Below are 26,782 nucleotides of genomic sequence, written 5' to 3'. Positions count from 1 at the left end.
ATGTTTTGGCTAAAATCCATGTCATTTATTTATTCAACAAAAATCTGAGTATCTTCAATGTTCTAAGCCATGTCCTTGGTGCTGGAAATGGAGGTTAAACCCCTGGCCCTCAAGGAGCTCACAGTCTAGGGGGGAAAAGACACATACATAAATAAATATAACATAGGGTACGCCAAGGGGACCATTATAGGAGGCAAAGAGCCGAAGAAGCTGATTCTATGGTTAACGTCCACAGGAAAGAGAGACCTGGCTAATGTGGATTTTTTGTGAAGAACAGATAAGGCAGTGGTTCTCAAAGTGTAACTGGCTAATTATCTTCATCAGAATCACCTGGAGCAATATTAAAATGGAGATTCCCAGCACTTCAGCAGGTTGGAGTTTGGGACCTGGGAGTCTACATTCTAAAGTGCTCTAGGTAATTCCACTGCAACTTAAAGTTTGAGAACCAGTGAGATAAGGCTTGCTCTTAAAACTGGAATAAAGAATGATCTACATCTGATATACTAATTTGTGTGGGTCTTTAGCGAGAGGTGAAGTAGGGAAGAAGGGAATTGACATTTATTAAGCTCTACTATAATCTTTATATACGTTAATGTAATTCTCACAATGATCCCATAAGGTAGATACTATTATTCTCATTATACAGATGGAGAAACAGAATTAGAGAGTTTAAATAATTTGTTCAACATTTAGAGCTAATGAATCCCAACACTGAACCCAGATTCACTTAACTCTAAAGCCTGTCCACGTTCTATAACACCACACTATAACAGGGGACTGATTAATTTGACAATTTTCTTGTCATTCTTTGCCAGATCTTGCTAGGTAAATATAAAGAAGAAACAGATGGTACTTTGATCACATCTGATGTAACTGGCCATGGACAGGCCCTTCTCTGGCGACCGGTGATTTAGGGCAAAGCTGGGAGGAGCATAAAATGAGCAGTCAGTTCTGACTTATTTCTTCATCATTTTCTCATCCTCTGGTAGAGGTGTTATAAAAGGTACTAAGGCTAAAGACTGGGGCCATCTGGAGGGGAAAAGGAAACATATCTATGAAAGTAATTCCACTGAACATCAAACATTCTTAGGACTCAAAACATCGAGACTCGTTTCTTTTTAAAAAAAAAAAAAAAGAAAGAAAGAAATGTCAGCAAAAGAGGCCTGAATCTGCATTAGGAAATAGCTTAACCTTTAGAGAGATTGTGAAAGACCAGTAATTTTTCCAGGTTAAACAAACGCTGTCTCTATCTACATACAGATTCAGAAGTACAACAAAAGAAACCCAGCTCAGAAAATAATGGGAAGTCCAATCCCATTTAAAGGACTTGGGAACAAGCTCAACCTATAAAAAGTCTCCAGTAATAAATGAAACACACATAAACTGCAAATCCTGGTTATATTCCCACACACCATGTTCAGCGTTGTTCGCCAGACCATAGGCAGGAGCAGCAAAGTGGAACATGTTAGATGAAGAAAAGGAAAAACATTATAATAAAGGTGGCTGACAACAAGAGTGGGGGAGGGGGGTGCTCTGAGGCCTCGCGTTCAGAAGGCTGGTGTGTTACTGCCACCCTCTTCTATCACTGAGCTTGGAGCCACAACAGGGATACTGTAAGCCAAACCTGAGCTTCTAGTGTTGGACAGCTTCTTTTTTTTTTTTTTCCTGTTATTTTAAGCAACTGGCTGAGTCCCAAGATCAGTTTTGATGAGATCAGCCCACAGTACAGACACAATGGACAGCACACAGCTTAGATTTCACTATTTAGTGTAACAAAGATTATAAGCCAGACTTTATTTTATTTTCCCCCACACACAATAGGGTACACTTGCTTCCTTTTCTATTAATATAATACTGGCATGGTTTTAGAGTTGTTTAAAAAACAAAAAGCAAATCTGGATTGATCCTCTCTTTACAAAATAGTTGATTTATTTATACTGCACCAATTCAGCCCCTCCAAATACACAGCTTCCAACAGGCAGAACAGTTAGAGAAGCAGGTGTCACAAATTATGGTTTAAAAATATGCAGGCAGCAGGCACTGTACCTGTGTGTTTAATATACCTAAAAACTGCTGATACTCCAAACAATACCACCAGCAATTCTGGGAGCATCTAGATAGACTCTTAATCCTGATGGCAATATGTGGTTGTTCGAGGGTCTAACTGGGTTACGCCTTTAGTTGGCCAAGTGGGAAGAGTATGCAAAGACCACGTCTAACTACAGCAGGTCTTCAAGCTTATTATCCTGTCACAGTTTATAAAGGTGAGGAACTAATTATTAGAGCTGTGCAGTCAAAATGGCCAGAGAACAAATACACTCCTACAGTGCATAAAATTAAGTCAACCATCCTGTGGATCCCTGATTGTCTCTGGATGTGACCTCAAACACTTGAAAAGGAAACTTCAAGTATGTCGGGAGATAGTTATCAGAATGTTTGGGTATCTTTGTTCCTGAATATCAAGTAACAGGGCTCACCTCCACGTTACTTCTTGCAAATAAGCGCACAGGGCGACTCCTTAGAGACGGCTCATTATAGATACTGAGCCTCCGAGAGTTCAAGGGGTGGGTAGACTCAGGACTATCCAGGACTGAGCAGAAAACTCTGTAAGCCAACCTGACATCCCTAAGTCTTATCCTGGCTCTGAGAACATCTCAGTTCGGCTCCAAGTCCGCTTTGCTCCAGCTCCGCGATGACAGACATATACTTGAACTCACTCGGTCTGAAGTTAAAGGTCTCCACTAGCCCATAGGTCTCTTTTCGATCCGTGGCATAGAAGAGCTGAACTTGGTTGGCCATGCACTGTGCCTCAGCAACATTCTGAAAGGTAGAAAGAACAGTGAGTCCCTTCCAGCACAGGGCCACACAGCTGTGTCTAAGGCCTGTGGCAGGTGGGGGCTCTCGCCTAGGAGTCACTGCTTCCAGAAAGCTTCCTGACTCCCTGACATCCCAAGTCTTGGTGAGGTGCCCCTTTTCTGTGTACCCAAATTAGTCTACTCTTCCTCTAGCATTGCATGTATCAGACAATATTGTATCTGTCCTTTGTTTCCTCTTTTTCTTTTTTGTCTGTCTACCCTTATGTGAATTCCTCACAGTATGAGCCTGTTTTACATCCCTGCATATAGTGAAATCTGGTGAATGCTTGCTGATAAATAAATGCATATGTTAAAAATTTCCCTCTTAAAAAAAATTCCATTTTCATTCAGTTCCTTAGTAACTGTTAAGTATATCTCAAGGGGAAAAAAAAGAGCAATAGTTAACCAGCTCTCCAGCTCTAAGAACTAAGTTTGTGAGCTGGTACTAAGGTTTTGACTAACTAGACATACTGTTGAATAAAACCTATTCCTCATACCACCTCAGTCAAAAAAGTTGTGCCAAAGCCAGCTGTAGTTTTAACAAATTGTCCACAAAGTCTATGACATCCTTTTTTTTTCTCTTGGGCCACACAACTTGTGGGATTAGTTCCCCAATCAGGGAATGAACCCAAGCCATCAGCAGTGAAAGCATGAAGTCCTAACCACTGGACCACCGAGGAATTCCCCATGACACTTTTTCTCCCTGTGATAGAGCCTTGTTTCTCTTTCTGTGAGTGATGGTTGTACTTGGTGACTTGCTTTCTAACAAACGGACTAAAGTGGAATGATGAAAAAGGACTTCTGGCATTCAGTCACAGAAGACATCATGGTTTCTGTCTTGCTATCTCAAATCACTTGCTTTGGGGAAAATCAGTTTCCATGTCATGAGGACATTCAAGTAGCCTATGGATAAGCCAACATGGCAAGGAAATGAGGCCTCCTGCCAACAGCCATGCAAGTGGGGTCAGAGGTGGATCGTCAAGCCCAATCAACCTTCAAATGACAGTAGCCCTTTCCAATATCCTGACAGCAACTTCATGAGACTCTGAGCCAGAACCACCCAGCTACGCTGCGCCTGAACTCCTGACACAAAGAAACTGTGAGGTAATCAATATTTATTTTTTTATGTCACAAAGTTTTGGAGTAGTAATTTGCTATGCAGTCATTTCTAACTAATCCACAGCAAAGCCCCAGGAAAAAGAAGAGGCCACCTTCTCTAAAGCTCAGGAGCAGGAAAATGGTGACCTGACCACTGTAACACAAGTGGGATCAAAATACAGGCTACACTCTTGAAATCTTACAAAAGAATTACCTCAAAAACTCTTACTTTGCTTCCTATACATTCTCTAGTGCTAGCTGATCAGAGGCATTTATTCATCATTATAATGTTCACACAGCCAAAATCCAACCCCAAATGATAATGGAAAATTCCTACTAAAACTGTCAAAAGTGTGCTATGTCTAGCTACAGAGTGATGAAAATGGGTTTATAAATACCACAGGCTGCTTCACCTCCATTCCCTCCCATGGGTTGCAGGTCATTTCTCATAAGCAGGCACTGATCTCTGAGACTGGATCTTCAATCAAAAGCCATTTTCCAAATCGCTGGCTATTTCAAATTAATAGCATTTTAGACCAGGAAGGGGCCTTAGAGATCATCCAGTCCTCATTTAATGGGACCAGAAAACCAAAGCAGATGAGGGTCAAGGATGGACTCAAGGTCATGTGGCACACAAGTGGCAAAGCAAGGACTAGATCTTTGGACTCCCAGGCTGGTACTCCCTCCACGTCACCCTGATACTATTTCTGGTGGGGCAAAATAATTAAGGTCAATAACTCTACTTCATCATTTTTACCTTTTAAATTCAAACATGTCTCAAGGACAGACCATTTTTTAAGCAAGTGCATAATCTGAGGCAGATGTCACCACTCTCTGAGGCCCTGAACTGTAGGGACTGTGACAGTTAACTTCTTTTGAGGCTCAGGATGGTGGAGGTAAGGGTAATTTCAGCTGTGTTCATTCTAGAACAGTGCTGTTCAAGCTGCAGAGGTCCTAGGGCCTCTGTGGAGGTGCCTCAGTCCCTTCACCTCTTTCAGCTGTTATATCCTGGGGTTTTACATAATAAGATTTTGTGTGGATAAAGGACTCTGACCACTTGTTTGAAGACCACTAGAATGATGGGAAGAGAGTTAAGACATGGAGAAATGTCTCTCATGGAGGATTATGGAAAGCTCCCCTGCACCCCAGCCGCTGCCGACTCATTTGCCCCTTGTCTTTTATTCCCTTAATTCTCGACATGAAAAAGTAGTCTCTTCCCTTTCCAAGACCCAAGAAGATAAACATATTAATTCCCTATGCTGCTCAACAAGGAGGTATATTAACAGACCTGATTCCTCCCTCTCTTTCAATCCTAATACCTATAAAGTGCCAAGTCTTGCCCATTTTATTCCCTATACATTTCTGAGGTCATTCTCTCTCTTCCTTCCCTACTCTGCTAAGGTCTTTACCACCTCTTGCCCAGACTACTGCAACTGCATTTTAAATGATCACACTGACCAGGCTAGAACTAAAAAATGTTTAGGAAGCAAATACTTAAGGTTAATGGTCTCAAAATCCAACTCTCTATGGGTCAACTCCTCATCTTTCTGTGCTCACAGGATAAAGTCAATCCTCTGAACACAATCCACCAAATTTCCTTTTTTAATATATCAGTGATAGCAAACTGTAATACTCCAAGTCATTTTATGCTTCCTAGCATTTCCGTATCCCATTCCCACTGTCTGGAACATTCCCCTCTCCCTTTGCCCTCCCCACTTTATACTGCTAAACTCCTGCTAATCTTTGAGGTTCAGTTCAGGAGTCATTGCTTCATTCTTCTGCGTCAGAACACTCCCTTGACCCCTCCAAAGCTGTGCATGTCTTTCTCCTAGCATTTACTACATTCCAATGAAATCATCTGCTCACACACACACATGTGGAACCAAATAAGGTTTTTAAATGCTATACTAAATTTTCATCATCAAAACTAATCAGTTTAGAAGAAACCTATAGATTCCATGTATTTCTATCTATTTGCTTTACTGTATTTGGAAACACAATGCCTAAAATAAATGTATGCAAGAGTATGCAGAGGATCATATATTTATATTACATTTCTAGGTTTCCCATCTCTGAATCATGTTATCTCTACACTAAATTTTAACATGTCTAATTCTGTACTACACTAGAAACTCAGAGGTTGATTTATACAAGGCAAATGTATGTTGTTTGGTATGCTGTTGAATGTTCTAAGACTAGGAAGCAAATTTTAATAATTACGGGAACCATGTTTAAGATGGTTAGATGTCATGCTTTGTTGAAGATCAGAAAATACAAAACCATCTCTGTGTCACTCACTCCTGTCTGTGGTCAAGTTTTAAATTTTATCATTATTGATAACTACATCCCCTCCAAGGCTCAATTTCAAAATTCACACTGTCTACTATTTCCTATATTTAACACTCACTCCCAACTTCAAAAATCCTTCAACTACACAAGACTGTAAAATAAGTATACTTCAATAAATTAAAAAAAGAGAACAGATCACAACTAAATACAGCAATAAAAATTTTGCAAGTCAAAAAAACCCAAAAAAAACCTTTTACCTCAAGCAGGACTCATAGTTCCTACTGTCTCTTCATCTTTCTTATGTTTCCACTTCTCTCTTTACCCAACTCACACTCCATTGTCAATAATTATAGTCATTTCTTTGCATTCACCTTTAACTTCCCGGTCCCTGTCTTACTTCATTACATCACTTGGCTAAATCACCCTAGGTAAATCCAACTCTCAGTCCTTTATCTCATTCCCACACACCCATTCTCTCTTCCTTTTTCCTAGATCACAGGTCGGCAAACACCTTCTGGAAAGGGAGAGACCATTAATATTTTAGGCTTTACGGCCCTACAGTCTCTTGTTGCAGCTACTCAGCTCTCTGTTGTAGATGTAGAGCAGCCACAGATAATATGTAAAGATAAGCATGGCTGTGTTCCAATAAAATTTTATTTATACACATTGAAATTTGAACTTCATATAATTTTCACAGGCCATGAAATATTACTTTTTTAGTTTTTGTTTCTTCAACTACTTAAAGGTATAGAACACATTCTTACTTCATGTTCTAGACAACAATTTCACACTTTCTCTTTTCTACTCAAATATCCAACATCTATTCTTCCATCCCCACTCTCAGCTAATGATTTTTCTTTTCACTAAGCAATCTGGAGAGAACATCTTACAAGCTACCATTACCTCTATCCACTTAACTGAATGTGTCCTTATATCCTGGCTTCTCTCTTGCTACATTTCTGGCAAAGATTAACCCCTCAGTCCCAAGATTTACCCATTCAAAACACCACTTAAACAACTCTCTTTCTCCTGCATTTTCAATATGTTCCTCTTTACCTGACCTTTCCATCAGCTTATACATACAAGGCTCTCATTTAAAACAAAACAAAACAAAACACCCACTCTCACCCCCACTTCTTACACCCCATTCTTTTTCTTCTCAGAAACATTCCTTCAAAGACAAATTTATAAAAAAAAAAAAAAAAAGACAAATTTATGCTTACTTTTCTAATTTCTCTCCCAAACCTTCCCTAAATGTACTCCAAATACACTGTTGTCCTATCCCTCCTTTGAAACTGCCCCCATAGAGGTCCCCAATGACTTCTAGTAAATTCTCAGTCCTCATCTCACTTGCCCTACCAGCATGTGAGCTGCTGGCTCAGCACCCGTATTCCCTGAAACATTTTATCTTAGCCTCCAGGGGATTCTACCATCTTAGTTTTCCTCCTACCTCACTGACTCTTTCTTTTACATCTTCTTTGCTGATGCTTCCTCATTGCTCCAGGGCTCAGTTCTTAGACCTCTTCTCTTTTCTACCTTCATTAACTTCCTTGGTGATTTCATTCAGTCTCATGGCTGTAAATAACAATCTTATGCTGACAACTCCTATTTTCATCTCTTCAGCTTGGACCTCTCCCCCTGAACTTCAGACTCATATGCCTAATTACCTATTACTTGGATTATCTAATAGGCACTTCAAACTTAATGTGTCCAAAATTCAGTTCCTGATCTTCCTCCCAAACCTGTTCCACCTGCAGTCTTGTCTGTCTCAGTTAATGGCAACTCCATTCTTCTGGATAGGATTTTGGGTGACTTCCAGTTGAGTGTGATGAGTAGAAGGAAGAATGGGAGAAATGAGACTGATAAGAGACAGGACTAACAGACAATGAAGGAGACATCAATCACGACCTAGACTTGGGGCTTACTATGACTATGCGATACTAGCTGAGTACCATCACTTTTCCCTTCCTTGTATGCAGCTGGTAAAAGACAGAGGAAAAATCAGTGGGTGTTATAATAAAGAACCTCAGGAGGAAAGGGCACTAATGGGCCCACTATCTTGAGGACATCCTGAACTTAAAAACACTGCTGGATAAATGAGACTGAAATGAGCAAGGACTAGACAAACAGGCTGAACAGCAATCATAAAATTGCTCCTGGTCCTGGACATACAGAAAACAAACACAACAGACATCATTACCTACAGGCACATGGTCAATGCTCTATCCCAGGAAATGGGAAAAGGAGGAAGGAAAAACACTATGTATGATGAAAGCTCTACATGTGAACAGTGTGGAGAAAGATAAAAGATTAAGAACTATTCTAAACTTTGAACTCTTCTGTACACTTAAGAAGCCATTTACTTGTCTAGAGCCTCTTACCTGAAACCCCATGGGCCAGATGTGTTTTAGAGTTAGAATTATTGGATTTTAGTAAGATAACAAATGCAGATACCATATAACTGTATTATGTAACACTCACAATCCATTAATATTTCCCTTGTAAAATGCAAGAATATTCCACACCGAATAGGATTAATAAGGACTATCAGTGGCCTCACATCAAAGTGAAGTTACAGTGAAGATACAGCTATCAGATAAGTTCAAATTAGATAAGGTTTGGTGACCAAAGGAGTTATGAAAAAATTTTGTGGTCAGAGCTTTTGGACTTTCAAATTGTGAATAAATGAATGAGAATCTGTACTAACTTCAATTGGAAGAGCTTGAGCAAGACAAAATTACTGTCAATTTACGTAAGAAACAAGTATGTTTCTTATGTTTGTCTTTGGAATTTTACTTCTCGTGAGGTTTGGCAGAAGAATATCTTTACGGCCACCAGATAAATGCAAAAAGGTAAAAGTTGATTCTTACCAGAAATGTGGAATCCATTTCTGCTGTCATCAGCACTATGCCCTTTTCTTCCTTAAGTTCAGGGTAGTGATATAAAATCAGCTGGCTGGCCGCAGCTTCCCCTCGGGTCTGTAAGGAGGAACACTTATCAAGACTCAATAAGGTACCACAACGAAACTGCAATTTCACAGCAATGGAGAGTCTGGAGGAAATTCTGGCTCTTAACAGTCCCTTGAGTGGCTAGTGAGTTGGAGGATTGGTACGTGGGGATGGTCAGGTTTGCCAAGTCACAGCAAAACTGACAGTTTGCACAGTGTAATTTGTGTCTTCAATTGAAAAAGGTTTGGCTTTTTTCCCAGAAAATGTTTACAGTAGGCAGTGAATCCTTCATCATGGCCATATATTTAAAAACAAAACGACACGAGCAGCTACCAAATCAAGTTCTAAAGAAAGCAATATGCCTGTGTAACTGCCACTTTTATGGACTAGTGCATTTCACAGTTGAAATCTACTCCCCTTGGCTGGCTCTGAAGACTGAGCTCTTTTAAGCTGTAGCAAACAGCTGGAGAGTTTGCACATGGGCCAGATTTGTAATGTGCAGTTTTAAAATATAATCTGGGTGGGAGAAAGGGGGAAAAAGAATTGGAACATCATAATTTCATGAAGAATGGACAGGGCAGTGGTTACCAGACCTCAGTTCAGACTAGGAAGAGAGGCTGGGTTCAAAGCCTAAGCCCTCATACAGTGTAGGAGGAAACAACCATACATTCAAAAGGTCTCTGGGTTTCATCTTTAAAATTTCAGAGAAAGTCCTTTTAATTATCAATACCTAATTACTGCTAGGGCTCTCTTAGTAATAGTGTAGCCTCTCAATTCTCCTGAACATTATTTCTATAGATACACTACCATTTTGATCATAATTGTTTCTGGATCTTTTTCCTATACCTGTATATGGACTTCAGGAGGGTAGTCCTAGCATAGTTTTCAAAACAGTATAATGGTTAAGTTCATAGACTTGGAGTCAATAACATGGAGTCAAGCAAACCTAGCTCTACGACTTATTAGCAGTATGAACTAACTTCTCTAAGCTTGCTATTTTTTTTCTTTTCTTTTTTTAAAAAATAAACATGATACAATATTTGGATACAATCACAAGGGATAAAGTCATAAGAAAATTCTCATTCTGTTGTGTGCCCCCTTCATCCCAACTGCAAAGCTGTTATAATCCATTCTTGTTTTTCCCAGATCTGGCCTACAAATAAAGACTGACAATCCTAGTGATTATCTCATTTGAAATACTTTTATTTTAAAAGCTTCAAATGCTTCAGATCAAACTTCTTAATCTAGTATTTGGGAATAAAACGAAGAAAAAGGAAGGAAGCATGGAAGCAAACAAAATAACATCTATGAAATGAAAAACATGCATCGAGCACTTTAGATAGTGCTGATCTGGTTAATAAAACACATGTAAGACACAGAACCTACCTTAAGGTTATGACTCATAGGTACTGGGTGGGACCTAAGAAGCTAGCCTAACGAAGTATGACAGTTGATCAATGCCACAGTAAATGCTGCTGGCAGTCAGTATATATTCTGTCTTAAAAGTCTTAGCAAGGGCTCTTAGTCCCACAGAGGGGTAGGCCTCTTTCCCCGAAGAGATGAACACAGGACACCTACCTGAATATTTATAAGTGCAGTGAAGTGGAGTTCAGTACCTGTCCACTGCCCGACAAAAAACTCATAACCTTCCCTTCTTGGTAGTGCACAGAGAAACTGTGGGAAATGAATACACAAGGAGACAGGTGGATAAATAAAACCTCTTGCTCTATGTCCAAGACCTGTGTCATTCACTCCATTTCTTCAACATTTGGTTTTTAAACTTCTGTTGTATTTTGAAATTCGTATGTGATAATATAACACTCTTACACTTCCCAACCCACCTAAGAAAGAAAGTATTAGAGATTCACTGAAGCTGTCTATGTAAACCCATTCTAATTCCATTCTAGAATGACAGCTAACCTGCATTTGGTGCCTGTCATTCCCTTCCAGGTTTTTATACTTTTAGTGTGTAAGTATACATCCAAAAACAAGAAACAGTACTGTTTGCATGTTTAAAAACTTAAATCTTACCAAACTATATGTATACTTTTGCTACTTGCTTTTTTTACTTCACATCATACTTCTGAGATCTACTGACGTTGGTAAATATTACTAATTCATTATTTTCACTGTTATATGGAAATTGACAATAGATATTTACCACAATTTTACCCATCCTTCTTTTGATAAACTTTTTGGTCCTTTTCAATTTCTAAACTTCCTCATGTTGCTGAATTAATTTTTGCTAGAATTATTATAATCACTTCATATTCTACTAGCTGAGGCTGATACTGAAGTATGGCTCTAATCACCGAGATGATTAATTTTATGCTCAAGATGAACTGGGGAGGAGTGGTAAAGAGACTGATGCCAGAACAAAAGAGTATAATCAGCCTAATACGCATTAGTCATGGAACTGTCTCCTTACTGCCAACCACTAAGGTTCCGTTTTGTTATTACTAATATTAGATGAGATAACCATAGTGCCTACCGAGAAAAAAATGTTTTTAAGCTTTCTTGAGGTACATTTGAGGTTTAAGTTGCACATATTTAAAGTGTACAATTAAAATAGTTTTGACATATGTATACTGTGAAACCACAGTCAACATGATTATCACAACCAATATAATGAAGGTATCTATCATGTCCAAAAATCCCTTTGTAATGCACCCCTCCCTCTCTCCAACTATTCCTAAGCAACCACTGACTTGGTTTCTGTTAAAACTGGTCAGGCTTCCCAGAATTTCATAGAAATGGAACCACAGAATCTATACTTCTTTGTACACACAGTTTCTTTCCTCTTTCACCTGTGATAGATTTGGATATCTTCAGCATCTCTTAATACCAATAAAGCTGCCATGAACAGCTTATACATGTGTAGAAGTCACTGAATGGATGTAAGTTTTCAGTTCCTTTGGGAAAATATGTAGAAGTAGAATGGCTAGGTAGTATGGCAGGTATATGCTTAACTTACAAAGAAACTGCCAGACTGCTTTCTAAAGTCGTAGCACCATTTTATACTATTATCAGCAATATATTAGAGTTCCAGTTGTTTCATATCCTCACCAACACCTGGTATTGTCAGTCTTTTTAATTTTAGTCATCTTAGTGGTATCTCACTGTGGTTTTTTAATTTATTAATTTATTTTTGGCTGTGCTGGGTCTTCCCTGCTGCATAGGCTTTCTCGTGTTGCAGGGAGTGTGGGCTACTCTCTAGTTGTAATTTGCAGGCTTCTCTTGTTGCAGAGCATGGGCTCTAGGGCACACAGCTTTCAGCAGTTGTGGCTGCTCAGGGGCTCAGTAGTTGTGGCTCCCAGGCTCCAGAGCACAATCTCAGTAGTTGTGGTGCAGGGGTTTAGTTATCCCATAGCCCAGGTATCTTCCTGGACCAGGGATCAAACCTGTGTCCCCTGCATTGGAAGATGGACTCTTCACCACTGAGCCACCAGGGAAGCCTTCACTGTGGTTTTAATTTGCATTCTATCTTAGGTACCTCACATAAGTGGAATAATATAGTATTTTTCCTTTTGTGACTGGCTTATTTCACTTCACATTATGTCTTTAAGGTTCATGAATGCTGTAGCATGTGTCAGAATTTCCTTCCTTTACAAGACTGAATAATGTTCTGCTACATGTATATACCACATTTTATTTATCCATTCATCTATCACTGGACTCTTGGGTTACTTGTACCCTTTTGGCTACTGTGACTAATATTCAACCTAAGATTTTTTTTTTCTAGATCTTGAGTTAATTTTGGATACTGTGTGAGGTAAGGGTTCATTTTTTTGTGTGTGTACGGATACTCAGATTGTTCTGCACAATTTGTTGGACATGTGTTGAAAAGATTATTGTTTCCCCAATTACCTTGGCAACTTTGCTGAAAAACAACTGACCATGCATATATTGGTTTATTTCCAAATTGTCTACTCTGCTCCACTGATCTATGTGTCTGTTTTTATGTTATTACTACACTGTCTTAATTACTGTAGTTTTATGAAATCACAGTCTAGAAATCAGGTAATGTAAGTTCTCTAACTTTGCTCTTTTTCTTCAAAACTGTTTTGTTACTCTAGATCCTTTGGATATCCAAACAAGTTTTTTAAATTGACTTGTCAGTTCTGTATGTGTGTGTCTGTCTGTCAATTTCTTAAAAAAAAAAAAAAAAAAAGCTTATAAAGATTTTGATTGGGATTATATTTTATCTAGAGATCAATCTGGAGAGAAATGCCAATACTAAATCATCAGACACAGTATATCTCTCTATTTACTTAGATGTTTTTTCTCTCAGCAATGTTTAGAAGCATTTTTTGAGAATCTTAGAAATCAGTACAGACACCAAGTCAGCAGACGCACCTCACCTATTCCCTTTCTCTTAGGTCTTCTGGCAGCTCACTATTCCAGCAACAATTTCATAATTCCTTTCAGATATATATAATCAAAATAGCATAGCCAAAACTGAAAAGAAACTGCCAAGAGAAGAGAAACTTAGAGGAGGTTGAAAAGATTAAGGTGTCAAGTGTTGCTTCCAACATTCACTTACATTCTTTTTTTCCACTTATATTAATAGATTAAGATCCATATCAGTAAGGGCTGAGATGTTTCAGAGAGCTAAACAGCCACAGACTTATTGGGCAAACCCATAAGGTTAGTTAGGGCTAAGGTTAAAAAATCTCATTTATCAGTATAATCAACATGTAAGCATCTTTGTTAAATAACTATACAATGTGTGATAGCGTGGAGCATGATGAGAATGGTTAGAAAACATCCTTGTCTGGCAGCACTGAGAAGCAATCCTCATATGGTCATCGGAAACTTACTGTTGGGCAGGACTGAGCCCGGTTCCAAATCAAATCAAACTTTTCTTTCTGTAGGTTAGAAAAGAATAAAATTCAGAGACAAGAAAATAAAAAAGGTCATAATCACATTTAAAGTCACCAAGACTGAACTCCAGAACTAAAATACAACTAAAACAATCTTAAGTTGCATCATTTACAAACCCCTCTTACAACAGAGAGGAAAAACCAGATGTACACTTTCTTATTCAGTATCAGAATTATGTGTGAGGAGTGGATACTCCAAATGCTCTAAACTCTTCAGGGGACTCTGCCAAGTGTCAGAGACAATAAGTCACTGAGTCTGTATGAGGGAGAGCTAAGAAAGCCTGCTCAAACAATGAGTCAGTATTAGAGATTTAAAATAACATGAAAAGCACAGATTCTTTTGGCTGTTGAACTCATGAAAGGAAAGGGTATATATGTAAAAGAGGAAGAAAGAAAAAAAGATAGCAATACTTTCAACAACAACCGAAAGGCCTGGCTTTATTTTTCCATCTGTACATTTTCCTCCTTAAGAGGAAACTTAACACGTGTAAGCTAGGTGTATATTTGTGTACTTGATATAAACTTAACCTAAAGCTACTTCCTCTTCAGAGAAGAACAATTAACGAACTAGCTGATAACCGAGAACATTAAATGCTTTCTTCTGGGAGAGGGCGGCAGGACACTAAACCAGAAGTCAGCAGCATTCCTTCTGAGTCACAGATCTTCAATGGTCAAGCAGTGGCCCGCGACTATCTCCAAGGCAGCAATTTTGAGGAGGGAGATGCCTCAAAAGCTTGGGAAGCTCCAAGTCAGCTCAGGTATAGGTCAGTTATAGACAGGAAGGGAAGGAAGGTATGCTTGAGGACCTGTCCTAAATTCCAACAGCTTGATTGGAAAACACGAAAAAGAAATAAAAGACAGTTGGAAATTGCTCAGCAACATAAACTTACACCATACTCCCTTGTCAGGGACTTGACTCAAAGAGACATTTCTAAACCAGAAAGAGGAAAAACAAGAGCCATAAATATACCATATGGAGCTCCCAATCTTTGGTGCTCAGGGCATAATAAAAACCCTCAGAGCTATAAATGTAGGTTCTCAAGAGGCAATAAACACAGAACAGTAAAAGCAACTGCCTACTAAGGTTAGAGCCCTGACCCTCATGCCGTAACACTTTCATTTCCCCCTCCAAAGTACTTACAGGAATAACTGCGTAGACTGTATCTTTTGCTGCAAAATACTGCTGCCAAATCTGTACAAAAAAGAGAGTGTCTGTGACCCATTGGTCATCTTTTCAATCTGCACCAAGAAGCAGCGACAGCTTTCATTGCTCAGAGTAATACGTTATTTGCTAACAGGGAAGAAAATCCAACGTAATACTTATTACTTGTACATGATTACAAAAAAGATTTAATAGCATCTACTCTTCTAGATGATTAAACTGTAACTCTTAGTAGCAAATTCCTGTCAGAGAAACAGATTCTATGACCTTGTTAATCATTTCTTCTAAGACGTGCTTTGTGTATAACAGACATACTATTTTTTCCGTATTTTCTGTCCCCAAACCCACAATGACCAGCCATCTGTGGGCCCTCTCAGAGAACCCAGAGTCTCAAGGTCAGGCAGATATGGGTGCAAATCCCAGCTCCTGTCATTTGCTGGCTATGCTACTTTGGGCAAACTACTGAAAATGACTAATTAACAACAATATAATCATTGATAAAATACCAGTAACATCAACCTCATGGGATTATTGTGAATTTGAAATAATTATTTGAAATAATAATTTCAATAATATTGAAAAAATAATTTGAAACATTATTTGAAATAATGTTCATACTTAGCACAACAGAATTACAATGCAAACCATAGCCAATGTGCTCTGAGGGCAACAAAGAGGCATTTAATCCGATTTAGGGTACAAGTACCAGAGGAAGGGACACTTGAGCTATGTCCTGAAGAATGATCAGGAGTTAGCCAGATGAATGGGGAGTCTGGGAAGATAGACAGGTAGGAGAGATGATAAGAGACATTCCAAGCAGAGAAGGACAAGCATTAGCAAAGGTACAGAAGTTAGGGAAGGCATCAGAGCCAATGCGATACCTAAGCGAGCTGGTGCTAAAGAATGAGTCACCTTCCTTCAGAGCTGCTCTGCTTTGTCAACATCCCCAAGAACATGGGATGGGGGTAACTGAAGACACTAATCAAAGTGAGATCTCACCATCACAAAGCACAGAAGGAATATTACCTCCTAGGACCTGGGCAGATCACCTTATCAATGCAGCCTAAGATCGCTATGCCTTTCTATTTTTATGTCAAAATACTGCCTCCTCATTTCAAGGACAGCATGTCCTGCTTATTTTTATTTAATTTATATTGGCAGATAGTTTATGAATCAACACTGAATATATGAGACTGATAGATATTTCCTAACATAGTTGACCTTGGGCACTCAAAATTATTTTAATGAACACAAATTTGTATCTAAAAATATAGGTTGGAATGATATTTGTCATGTAATGGTCAGGCCTCCTAGGCCTGGCTTTTCTCTCCCCTAAAGGACATGACATACTTGGTGTCCACTTTCTATTGGCACTTCTACCCAAAGGCAGTTTGAAGTTTCCTGGAGACTTCGTATTAGGCCTAAATTCGCAGAAGATAGAACTCTGTGCTGTTCTCTTTTTATTTTCGCGTCTGTCTTTTCACTAGGCTGAAATTCCTTGAGAGGAGGGGTCCCTCATTTATTTCTATATCTGGCACAGAGGCTGACATTTAATAAATGCCTGCTGAAATGAATGATACAGTACCCAAGGACACCCATAGCAACTGGTACAACTTCTTCTAAGGGAATATGATGCAGAGTCAAACAGACATGGGTTTGAATCCTAGTTCTATCACTAAGTAAGTTACTTTATCGCTTCAAGTTAATTTCCTCAGTTGTAAATTGGGGATAATAGTACCTACTTTATTTTTTTAGTTTTTAAAAAAATTTTATGGTTTTTTTTCTTTTCTTAGCTTCTTATTTATATTGGAGGACAGCTGATTAGCAATGCTGTGTTAGTTTCAGGTGTACCAGCAAAGTGATTCAGCTACACATGTACATATACCTACTCTTTTTCAAATTATTTTCCCATTTAGGTGTTCTTATACATAATTACATAATTTTTATATATAAACGGTCCCATCACTTCATGGTAAATAGATGGCGAAACAGTGGAAACAGTGGGTGACTTTATTTTTCTGGGCTTCAAAATCACTGCAGATGGTGATTGCAGCCATGAAATTAAGACACTTACTCCTTGGAAGGAAAGTTATGACCAACCTAGACAGCATATTGGAAAGCAAAGACATTACTTTGTCAACAAAGGTCCGTCTCGTCAAGGCTATGGTTTTTCCAGTGGTCATGTATGGATGTGAGAGTTGGACTATAAAGAAAGCTGAGCGCAGAAGAATTGATTCTTTTGAACTGTGGTGTTGGAGAAGACTCTTGAGAGTCCCTTGGACTGCAAGGAGATCCAACCAGTCCATCCTAAAGGAAATCAGTCCTGAATATTCATTGGAAGGACTGATGTTGAAGCTCAAACTCCAATACTTTGGCCACCTGATGTGAAGAGCTGACTCATCTGAAAAGACCCTGATGCTGGGAAAGATTGAGGGCAGGAGGAGAAGGGGTTGACAGAGGATGAGATGGTTGGACGGCATCACTGACTCAATGGACATGGGTTTGGGTGGACTCCGGGAATTGGTGATGGACAGGGAGGCCTGGAGTGCTGCAGTTCATGGGGTCATAAAGAGTCGGACACGACTGAGCGACTGAACTGAACTGAACATAAAATTGAGCAGAGTTCCCTGTAATAACACCTACTTTGTAAGGGGGTTATGAGAATATAATGAAACAGTGCATATAAAGCACTAAGTACAGCCCCTGACACACAGTATACTACTTTTATTATTGATTCTCTCAATCTACCTAAAATAGAATTATGGAACTATAAGGAATGACAATAAATAGCTTATTATATTCTAATTATAGAAAAAAGAACCAGACATGCAAGTGTGAATAGCAATACAAATCATGGTATATGGAATGACCAAACAAGTGGAACAGATCACAAGTGTTTTGATAGAAGGTATCCAGAAGGCTTCCTGCAGAAGGTCCTAAAATAATGGAGGACTCTGAATGTCAAACAAAGGAACATGGGAAGTCACTGAATTTTTGAGAGCAGGTTACTTCATGTTTTATTTTTATTCTTTTATTTAAAAGCACAAATATAGCATTTATTCTGTGCCAGGCACTGTTCCAAGTACTTTGTAAATATTAACTCATTTGACTCCCTGAATAACTCCATGAAGTAAGTAGTATTATTATGTCCATTTTACAGATAGCAAACCTGAGACCTAGAAAGGTTAACTAACTTATCAAAGTCATTCTGCTAGTTAAGTGGCAGAGCTTGGACTTAAAACTGGCAGCTTGGTTCTAGAGTCTGTTCTTAACCAATACATTATGAGTAGAACTTCAGGAGGATTGAATGAGGAGGATATGACAAAGAAGTAAGAGCAGGGAAACCTATTTAGAAAGGTAATACAGTCATCCGGGAAGAGAGCAGTGATGATTTTAAATAAGAGGCAGACAACAGGAATGAAAAAGAAAGGGGAAATGTGAGTTAATTAGACATACAGGAGTGAGACCAAGTGTTCTTATGCACTATTTTTCATGTAATTCATCACTTTTGCTTTCAATGACTGCCTTTCATTTTGGCTAGGAAGAGGTATCAGGAAACGTATGTTCATTTCCACCTTCAGAATGGTTCACAAAGCACATATTTTCAAAAAGTATGCCAATTCATTTTCTTTCATTACCTGTTTTATTTCTTCTGCAGTTTTGTCTTTCACCATCTCAATGTTGAAGATTGAACTGAGAGTCTGAAAGGAAAAAATAAAAGGCAGTTAACACCTACAATTGAAAAAACAAAACAGCTTAACTCTATCTGTAAGCCTTATAGGAAGCATCATGTTAGGACAGTAAAGCAGATCTTCAGTAAGTGGAGAATGAGTATTTAAAAACCCACAAGCTCAGAGAAGGCAGCCAACAGGGTCAGGCAGGTTTCACAGTTCTATTTTCAGGGATTTCTATTTCCATTTCTATTTGCACGGATTTCCCAAAAGTTTCACACTCACTCATGAGTACTGTAGCTTGAAGCTGGTAAGAGGAGAAAGTTCAGTTGTTACCTTTAATTTAACTGCTATTCTATCAGAAATGGTTCCTTATTTGCAAGTTAAATTACAGAGTAAACATGTATTTATTTGATTTTTAAAAACTATTTCCTATAGACAGGAAAGGTATCACTACATTTCCTCTAGCACTCCAGGACCCACACTATGTAGGAGTCATAACAAAACCATAACAAAGTCATAACAAAAGTTCATAGAAATATTTCTAATCTCCACAGTTAGAAAAGCACAAAAACACTGAACCACAGTACATACGTTCAAATATGCAGTCTCCTGTTATAAATGTTCCACATGACTTCAGACTTGGCTATTCAATTAGAAACCTACCTTGTCCTTAGTGAATCCTCTGCTCACAGGCTGTTTCCCCAGTGTCTGAAATACAGGATGGGACAGGATTATTACTCTAAAAGACCACCCTCCCTAGGTGAGCTGCCAATACCTCATTTAGTAATGCTGCACCTAAGAACTCACTTCTCTTCACTCTATATAGTAACTGTTCTAAGAGTTATTGTTTGTGAGACAACTTTTGACTGATTCTGAGATGCAGAGATGAGAAACCTCTTCGTCAGTAAACACCATCTACTGGTACTGAGAATTCATTCAATCCCTGGATAAGGGACTCCTTCCCAGAACAAGCCTGCTTAGGTTTCCTGTGCTCCACTTCCCAGTGAGCCACAGAGGAGATGAGAAATGGAATGATGTCTTTTCCAAGCTGCTTCTCATCTGTGACAGCACTTCTGAAGGCAGGCATCCTCAGCAGACTATCGAGTCTTTTCCGGTAATCCATATTATAATGTATTCCCACCCTCAAATTAAGACTCCCTCTCACAAAAGGCCAAGAAAAACTGAAAGTGATTATTTTCTCTCCTAACTCACTCTCAGATAAAGGCCACAGCAGGAAATCCTATCTGGAGTTGTTTCTGATAGTAGGGATGGGTTATACTGAGTCTTCCATTCAATTTCTCAGTTCATGATTATCTTTCAGAGAGCACAATCCACACCTGGAAATCTGAAACTGAAACAGACTTTCTGGATTAAACTGTTTTTCATTACTCTGTGCTTTAATGAATCCAAATCTTTCATAAATGATGTCTGTAGAACCAGTACCTACAAACTAGACAAAAGCCTGGTATAGAAAAACCTACCGGATACACCCTATGGGCCAAAGTTTCAAGAGCAATTAATGAAACATTTAAAGCATCTCTACTACAGGTGCTCTGGAAATCTAAGGGGACTTTTTTGTTGTTGTTGTTATCACAATAATTGACTGGATGGTTCCACCTGCATTTATCGGAGGGGCAGTAGTGCCAAATGAACTGCAATTCTGCAGGTGAGTTCTACATAATGAAGAATTTTCCCTCATCTCATACAACTTTTCAATGTCTAGCCAGACCTACCTTTCTTCTTTTCTTCCTCCACCCATCCCTTCCTCTTCCTTTTTTTAAACAGTTTTAATATTGAATTTTTCAGAAATGCAACTACATGTAACTTGCGAGAAGACTGTACCAATACATTGTGGAATCTCATGAGAGTCACTGATAACAACACTACTATTGTTTGGGAGTTTTTATAATTACCAACATAACAACTCGTACCAGTTGGCATTTGCTGCGTAAGTATTCATAGCAATTTTACATAGAGATGAAAGTACCTGATGACTGCATTAGGTCTCGTAGCGTAGTTGTGCCTAAGAACTTACATACTATTATCTGCATTTTTTAAAAACTAATATTAAAATTAAGGCATTATATTCCCTGACATTACATGGGTAGGTGGGTTATATTGTCTACATTTCATTTCAGGGTAGAACAGAGAGAATTAAATACAATTTATTACAAAAAGGGGATGTTTGGTATTATGTGGTAGGGAACCAATGACTCAAAGAAAAGGCTTTAGAAATAGACTCATTAGTCATTAACCTTTCTCCAGCTAGATAAGAAAGACAGTAAAGTGAATATTTACTTAAGAATTGCCATAATTTAAATTTAATCTTTACTTATTCTGCTCTTGTCATCATAAAGGTGAATTTCTAAGTCTTATTTCAAAAGGGGACAAAAAGCTTTCCCATATAATATTGAAAGTTTATAACACAGTAATATTTCCAATAGCTATTAACTTGTAATCTTGACACTATAAATGTTTTAGGAAATTACAATAGATAAAATATTTGTAGTAGAGTTGTCTGTTCATACAAAAGTTGTAAACTAGGTTTGTCATAAGAGGTTGAATTTGTTCCTCAACCTTATAATGATTAATCCATTAACTATTCTGATTCTAATTAACTCAACCAATCATTAAGACTGAATGAACTCTTAAAATTTGGGATACCAAGCCAAAAAAGGGTGCTTCACAGGTGGCACCAGTGGTAAAGAATCCACCTGCCAATGTAGGAGAAGCAAGAGTTCTATCCCTGGGTCAGGAAGATCTCTTGGAATAGGAAATGGCAACCCACTCCAGTATTCTTGCCTGGAAAATTCCATGGAGAGAGGAGCCTGGCAGGCGATAGTCTTTGGGGCCTCAAAGAGTCATTCACAACTGAGCAAGTAAGGCAAAAAGTTATTCTCCAAGTAAAAGAAACGCCTATCCTTTTACAATGTAGAACCCGATTTTCCATTGTAACCACCTTATTTCAGGCCCATGCAGCCCACATCTAGATACATTCTCCCTGGCTTTGGTCCCGCCTACTTGGATTTGTTCTGTGTACCACCCTAGGTTAGCATTTTTCAAATCATAGGTTGTGAAATAAATTTAGTAGACTATGGCCAAAGATTTTTTAAAAGATGAAAATAATATTAAGAGTGCATTCCATGCAAAAAAAGTAAGTATTGTTTTGTAAAAATTTTGTTTCAGTTATAATCATATACATATGTGTGTCAAGAACTGCAATGTAAAATATATTTTTTACTGTGGGTCATGGTCAAAAAGTGTGGAAGCACTGCATTAGATTAATTTTCCTATACAAGTGTCCCTTAGTATCAGTCAGGGATTGGTCCCAGGACCCCTGAAGACACCAGAATGTGTAGGCGCTCAATTCTCTTGTATAAAATGGTACATACAGTATTTGCTTATAAGCTATGCACATCTTCCCATACATTTTAAATCATCTCTAGATTGCTTATAATACCTAGTACAATGTAAACTCTATATAAATAGTTATAAATACAATAAACGCTAAGTAAATAGCTGCCTGCAAGTGGCAAACTGGAGTTCTGCTTTCTGGAACTTTCTAGAGTTCCCTACCCTGCCCTCGAATATTTTCAATCCTCTGTTGGCTGAATCCACAGGTGTGAAATCTGTGGATGCAGAACCTGCAAATAGGGAGTGTTACTTGTACACAGCTTTCAAGATGCTTTTCCCCAGCTCTGATTCTTGTTTAAGGATAATAAAAGCTAATACGTATTAAGCACCTTTTCCTCCCTAATTCCCATACCTGTTGCCATGTGTATCTTGCCTTGACCATTCAACTATACCCCTTGGAAGCAGAGATTATCATTTTCATCACCTTATATCTCCACCATGACTCTAATACCTTGCCAAAAAGAGCAGAATACCATTTACAGATGGAGACTGAGCTGAGTAAAGATAGAGTGAGCTCAGTTTATCCAGCTGACCCCTCAATGAGCCCATTCCCAGGATAAGGGTCAGGCGTGGTGGTGCAGAGTATTGGTGTGCCAACAGCACCCAAAGGGGCAGGTCTTACCTTCTGTTCCACACATTTGATAAAGTCACCTTGCTTGGAGTGCCCCACTGGCTGCTTCCTAAACTCACTGCGCTTCTCCAGTCTGGACTCAAAAGCAGCTGGGTCAGACCTGATCAAAGGTAAATGAAAGGTTAAACCACCTGGGCCTTTCTGGATTTTGAACAAAACACCATGTTTCACTTTCAGAGATGGGGCATAGACATCATTTGTCTTAATTTAATTACCCTGAGCACAGACCTACAAATCAAGAGAGTGGACAAAGAAATCCACTTATTCACCTATTTTTCATCCTCATGGAGCCTGTGTAACATTTTTCTCCTGCAGGATATTCCCTAGGGTGCCACAGGGCTTGGTCTCTCAGGTACTTGGAATTTGAATCCTCAAGACAGGAAAGGTACTCTGTGGGCATCTCTCTCGGTCGCCTCCTCAGACAGGAATCCCACTGTCCAGCTTTTACTGGAACACATCTAATTCTCAGCCATCTCCCTTCCCTCCCCTACTAGGGCAAATCTCCATTCAGAGCCTGGCGATCCAGACGCTCCGGGCAGCCTATTTTGCAGATTTAGCACCCGAGTTTCCTCTGATCCTCTCTCCAAAGAACATGTTGATGGAACATCAGAATTTGTCCTTTGTGTCAAAATGGGGCTGGTCTTCAGGCCTGAAGTTCAGGTTGGGGCTGCCATTTGTTAAGAACTCTTCAGGTTGTGTACACTCTGGTGAAAATGTCATACAGGGGCTCCAGCTCCTGGGCCATGAGACCTATAGTGTTATGGGTGAGGTCTGCAGGATCTAAAAACATCCTGGTCACCCCTGTGGTGGAGTTCTTCTTGGTCAAGATACTGCTGAGTGCTCCTTCTCTGTACAACTCTTTTCTGGAGGTGACATCGAACACCACTGCCTTCACTGCCATGTATTCTGGCAGATCTTCCTCCCCTCCAGGGAAGGCCAACTCGTCCTGGATGAAGAGTTGCACCAGGGGCCCCAGCTGGTAGGGTGTGGCATCTTGCCTGACCAGGGCCTAGGTCAGTGTTGCCAGTGAGTGGATGGAGAGGATGAGGGGTGGCCTAGGCAGCAGTGCCCTGTCGTGTACTCCACCCTGGGCATCTTTTATGGCGAAAACATTCCGAGTCTCTGTCTACCCCTCTGCATCTTTCACCCCACCAGGAATGAGAGAAAATATCTAGTTTTTTTATGAGTACATGAAAATTGCTCTTATGTCACCTCTTAAGTTTTTCTTCTCTAGGTTAAAATTCTTCGCTTTTTTCCAGCCCCTCTTCAAATATGTGCTTTGTAAATCTGTCTCTACTGTGGACCTGCTCTCTGGACATGCTCGTTTGTGCATGTCCTACCTACCTTGGGCCTAAAGCTAGATGAAATCCTGTAGCTCACCTGTGTAGTGTGATGCAAAAACCCAGGGGCTAGACTGGAGTAGGGTCAGCAGGGCACACAGGCTTGTCCTGCCCTTGGCTCACAATGAACTTGTGGCTGGTGGTCCAAGAACCTGGGTTTAGTGAGCGTGCTCCAGCACTAGCCAATCAGGACTATAATTCCTTCTAAACTATCTCAGGAGAGACACTACCTGTTTGGTCCTGGGCCTCATGGCTATGCTCTGTCTCGCCCCTTTCCTTAGTTTGGCACAGGTTCTACTGACTCTTTTTTTTTTGGTCCTGCTTTCATTTCATACCTCCCTTTCCCTCTACTTCATGTTTTCTTTTTTCTTTTTGTAGGCACACAGGTTTCCCTTCCCTCTCACTCAACTTCTTTTAGAACTTATCCCTTCCTGTCTCCCTTTCACTCATTCAACAAACTTGACTTCTTGTTTCTTGCCTGTTGGTTAACTTGCTGGGTTCTAGAGATACAGAAACACATAAGAAAGAGTACCTACCTCAACGAGTGTACCACCTAGTAGGACAGAAAGACAAGTAAATATGTACATTAGAGTGCTACAAGTATTATGATGAAAATTTGCTCAAATAATCCTAAATGGTTGAGGTGGTCTTATGCTGCTGTACCTTTGTTTATGCTGCTGCTCTCCTTACCTGGAACATCTGCTCCCAACACCAGTCCTTTATTCCTTTGTGCTAGGCCACAAAGTTCAAAGGAAGTTTTGGTAAGAGGTAAAGCTAGGAAGACTGGCAGGTACTAGAGCACGAAGGCCTTGTATGGAACAGTAAGGATATGGACATTATCCAAAAGTCTGGGTGCCTAGGAAAGCCACTCTTCAGGAGATAACAGTAGTGTAAATACTGACAGCAACGACTGAGTGAGGAAGGAAAGTAAAACCAGTCATTCATTTGTTCACGAATAAGAATGAACAGGAACTGTGAAGTACTCAAGAGTATATGTAGACCACTCTTCTGAGATGCTTGTCTGTGAAAGCGATCAGTGAGAAAAGACTGAAGGGGAATGAAGCTCAAGAAGAAATTTTTAAAAAGACAAATACTTGAGTATATCTAAATGCTATTGAAGGAAAGCAAAAATATTTATTTATTCTGTTATTCTTTCAAAGAAAGATCACTATAATAGCAGTGACATGGACTAGGGGTAGACGGGTCCAAGGCTGGAAGAGGGGAAGACTAGTCAGAGGATGACTGCAATTCTCTAGGTGAAGATGGTGCAGTGCATTAAGGCTGTGGAAGTAGAAATGATGGAACTCAGAGAAGTTATAGGAGCAGTCTTAGGTTTTCCTTCCTAAGACAACTGCCTGCCCACCCTGCCAGGTTCTCTCCCAAGTCCTTTCAATTTTCACTTTTGATCTCCTTCAGCTCTTCCCAGTTGAACTCTTTGGACCCACCATGTCCCCTTATATCTACCTCTTATGTCTAGGACCTTCTCTCTAGAAGGTGGAGGGTAGTCTTAGGAACCTGGGATTCCAAGTCAGACAAATCCTAACCAGCTGCGTGACCTTTGGCAGGCTTCTAACTCTCTGATCCTCAGTTCCTCATCTTAATGAGGGTCCAACTGAGAACCAACTGTGACACTATTACTTTTTGATGTCCTTCTCCCATCCCAGTCTCCTTTCCTTGTAGTCAGGGTCCTTAGCTAGAAGCCTGGGACCCCGAGTTCTAGGTCAAGCTTCAGTTGACTCAATGTTTGATCTTGAGCAACTCTCTTCTCTGCAGAGCTCCACTTTCCCATTTCGATAATGAGGACAGGTCTCCCGGACCTGCCTGCCCCTTAAGGGCTGCCCCTAAGAGTCGACCTCAGCGTTTTGAGAACTAAAGCAGGGGGAAAAAAAACAAACAAACAAAGACAACTGGAGTAGAGACTCCCGGCTCTCACACTAGCTGTGTGATCTTAGAGTGGGGACAGAAACAGAGGTCCTCTGGCAGGGATGCTGGAAGGACTGAGAGCGCCGGATACAGATACACCAGAAGTGCGGGCCGCGCGCCGCCCCTCCTCCCCGCCCGCCGCCGGCCGGGCCCGCACCTGCGCAACTGCTGGATCTTGTCGCGGTAGCGGTCGTAGAAGGGGTTGGCCTCAAGCTCGTCCCCGACCCCGCTGCCGTCGGCTCCCCCGGCGGGCCGGCCGGAGCTGCGGCGCACCGGGAACACGCGCAGCTGCGCGGCTGACACGAGCCCCAGGCTCAGGGCGCGAGTGCGCACTGCGCATAGGCCGCGGTAGAGGCCGGCCACTTGCAAGACGGCCGGGCCCGCGCCACCCGCCGCCGCCACCACGGCAGCCATGGCCGTTCCCACCTCCTCCTCCTCCTCCCCGGGTGCGTCGGCCTCGGCCAGCGGCCCGCGCGCCCGCTCCATCGTCCGCCGCGCCCGCGCTGCAACAACGAGGTTCCGCTCTTTCAATGTTCCGGGCGCCGGGGAAAGGCTGGGTTGGGGG

The 26,782-nt window shown here is 40.2% G+C and overlaps 1 protein-coding gene across 1 annotated transcript; it reads right to left on the bottom strand.

Moving 5' to 3' along the window:
- On the bottom strand, positions 1 to 26,767 carry ATPAF1 (ATP synthase mitochondrial F1 complex assembly factor 1). The gene is made up of 9 exons (XM_043461430.1): positions 26,375 to 26,767; positions 22,946 to 23,054; positions 19,573 to 19,617; positions 18,874 to 18,936; positions 15,215 to 15,265; positions 14,011 to 14,058; positions 10,769 to 10,864; positions 9,113 to 9,220; positions 1 to 2,820 (listed from the first exon to the last, which is right to left on the bottom strand). Exons 1-9 carry the CDS (start codon positions 26,701 to 26,703, stop codon positions 2,626 to 2,628), a joined length of 1,044 nt encoding a protein of 347 aa, XP_043317365.1. The 5' UTR covers positions 26,704 to 26,767; the 3' UTR covers positions 1 to 2,625.
- Between the last annotated feature and the right edge of the window lie 15 nt (positions 26,768 to 26,782).

The sequence above is a fragment of the Cervus canadensis genome, chromosome 2 (assembly GCF_019320065.1).
Source record: "Cervus canadensis isolate Bull #8, Minnesota chromosome 2, ASM1932006v1, whole genome shotgun sequence".
NCBI classification, from domain to species: domain Eukaryota; kingdom Metazoa; phylum Chordata; class Mammalia; order Artiodactyla; family Cervidae; genus Cervus; species Cervus canadensis.
The sequence above is the reverse complement of the archived record's forward strand: the minus strand, read 5'-3'. Positions and strand labels throughout refer to the sequence as shown.

Bases quoted from the DNA above. Each gene is read 5' to 3' on its own strand.
- ATPAF1 (XM_043461430.1), bottom strand. From the start codon at position 26,703: ATGGAGCGGGCGCGCGGGCCGCTGGCCGAGGCCGACGCACCCGGGGAG. The intron at 19,618-22,945 runs GTAAGACCTGCC...CCTGTATTTCAG, and splicing joins TCAAATGTGTGGAACAGAAG to ACACTGGGGAAACAGCCTGT. The intron at 10,865-14,010 runs GTAAGTTTCCGA...CATTTCCCACAG, and splicing joins GGGCTCAGTCCTGCCCAACA to TTTCTCTGTGCACTACCAAG.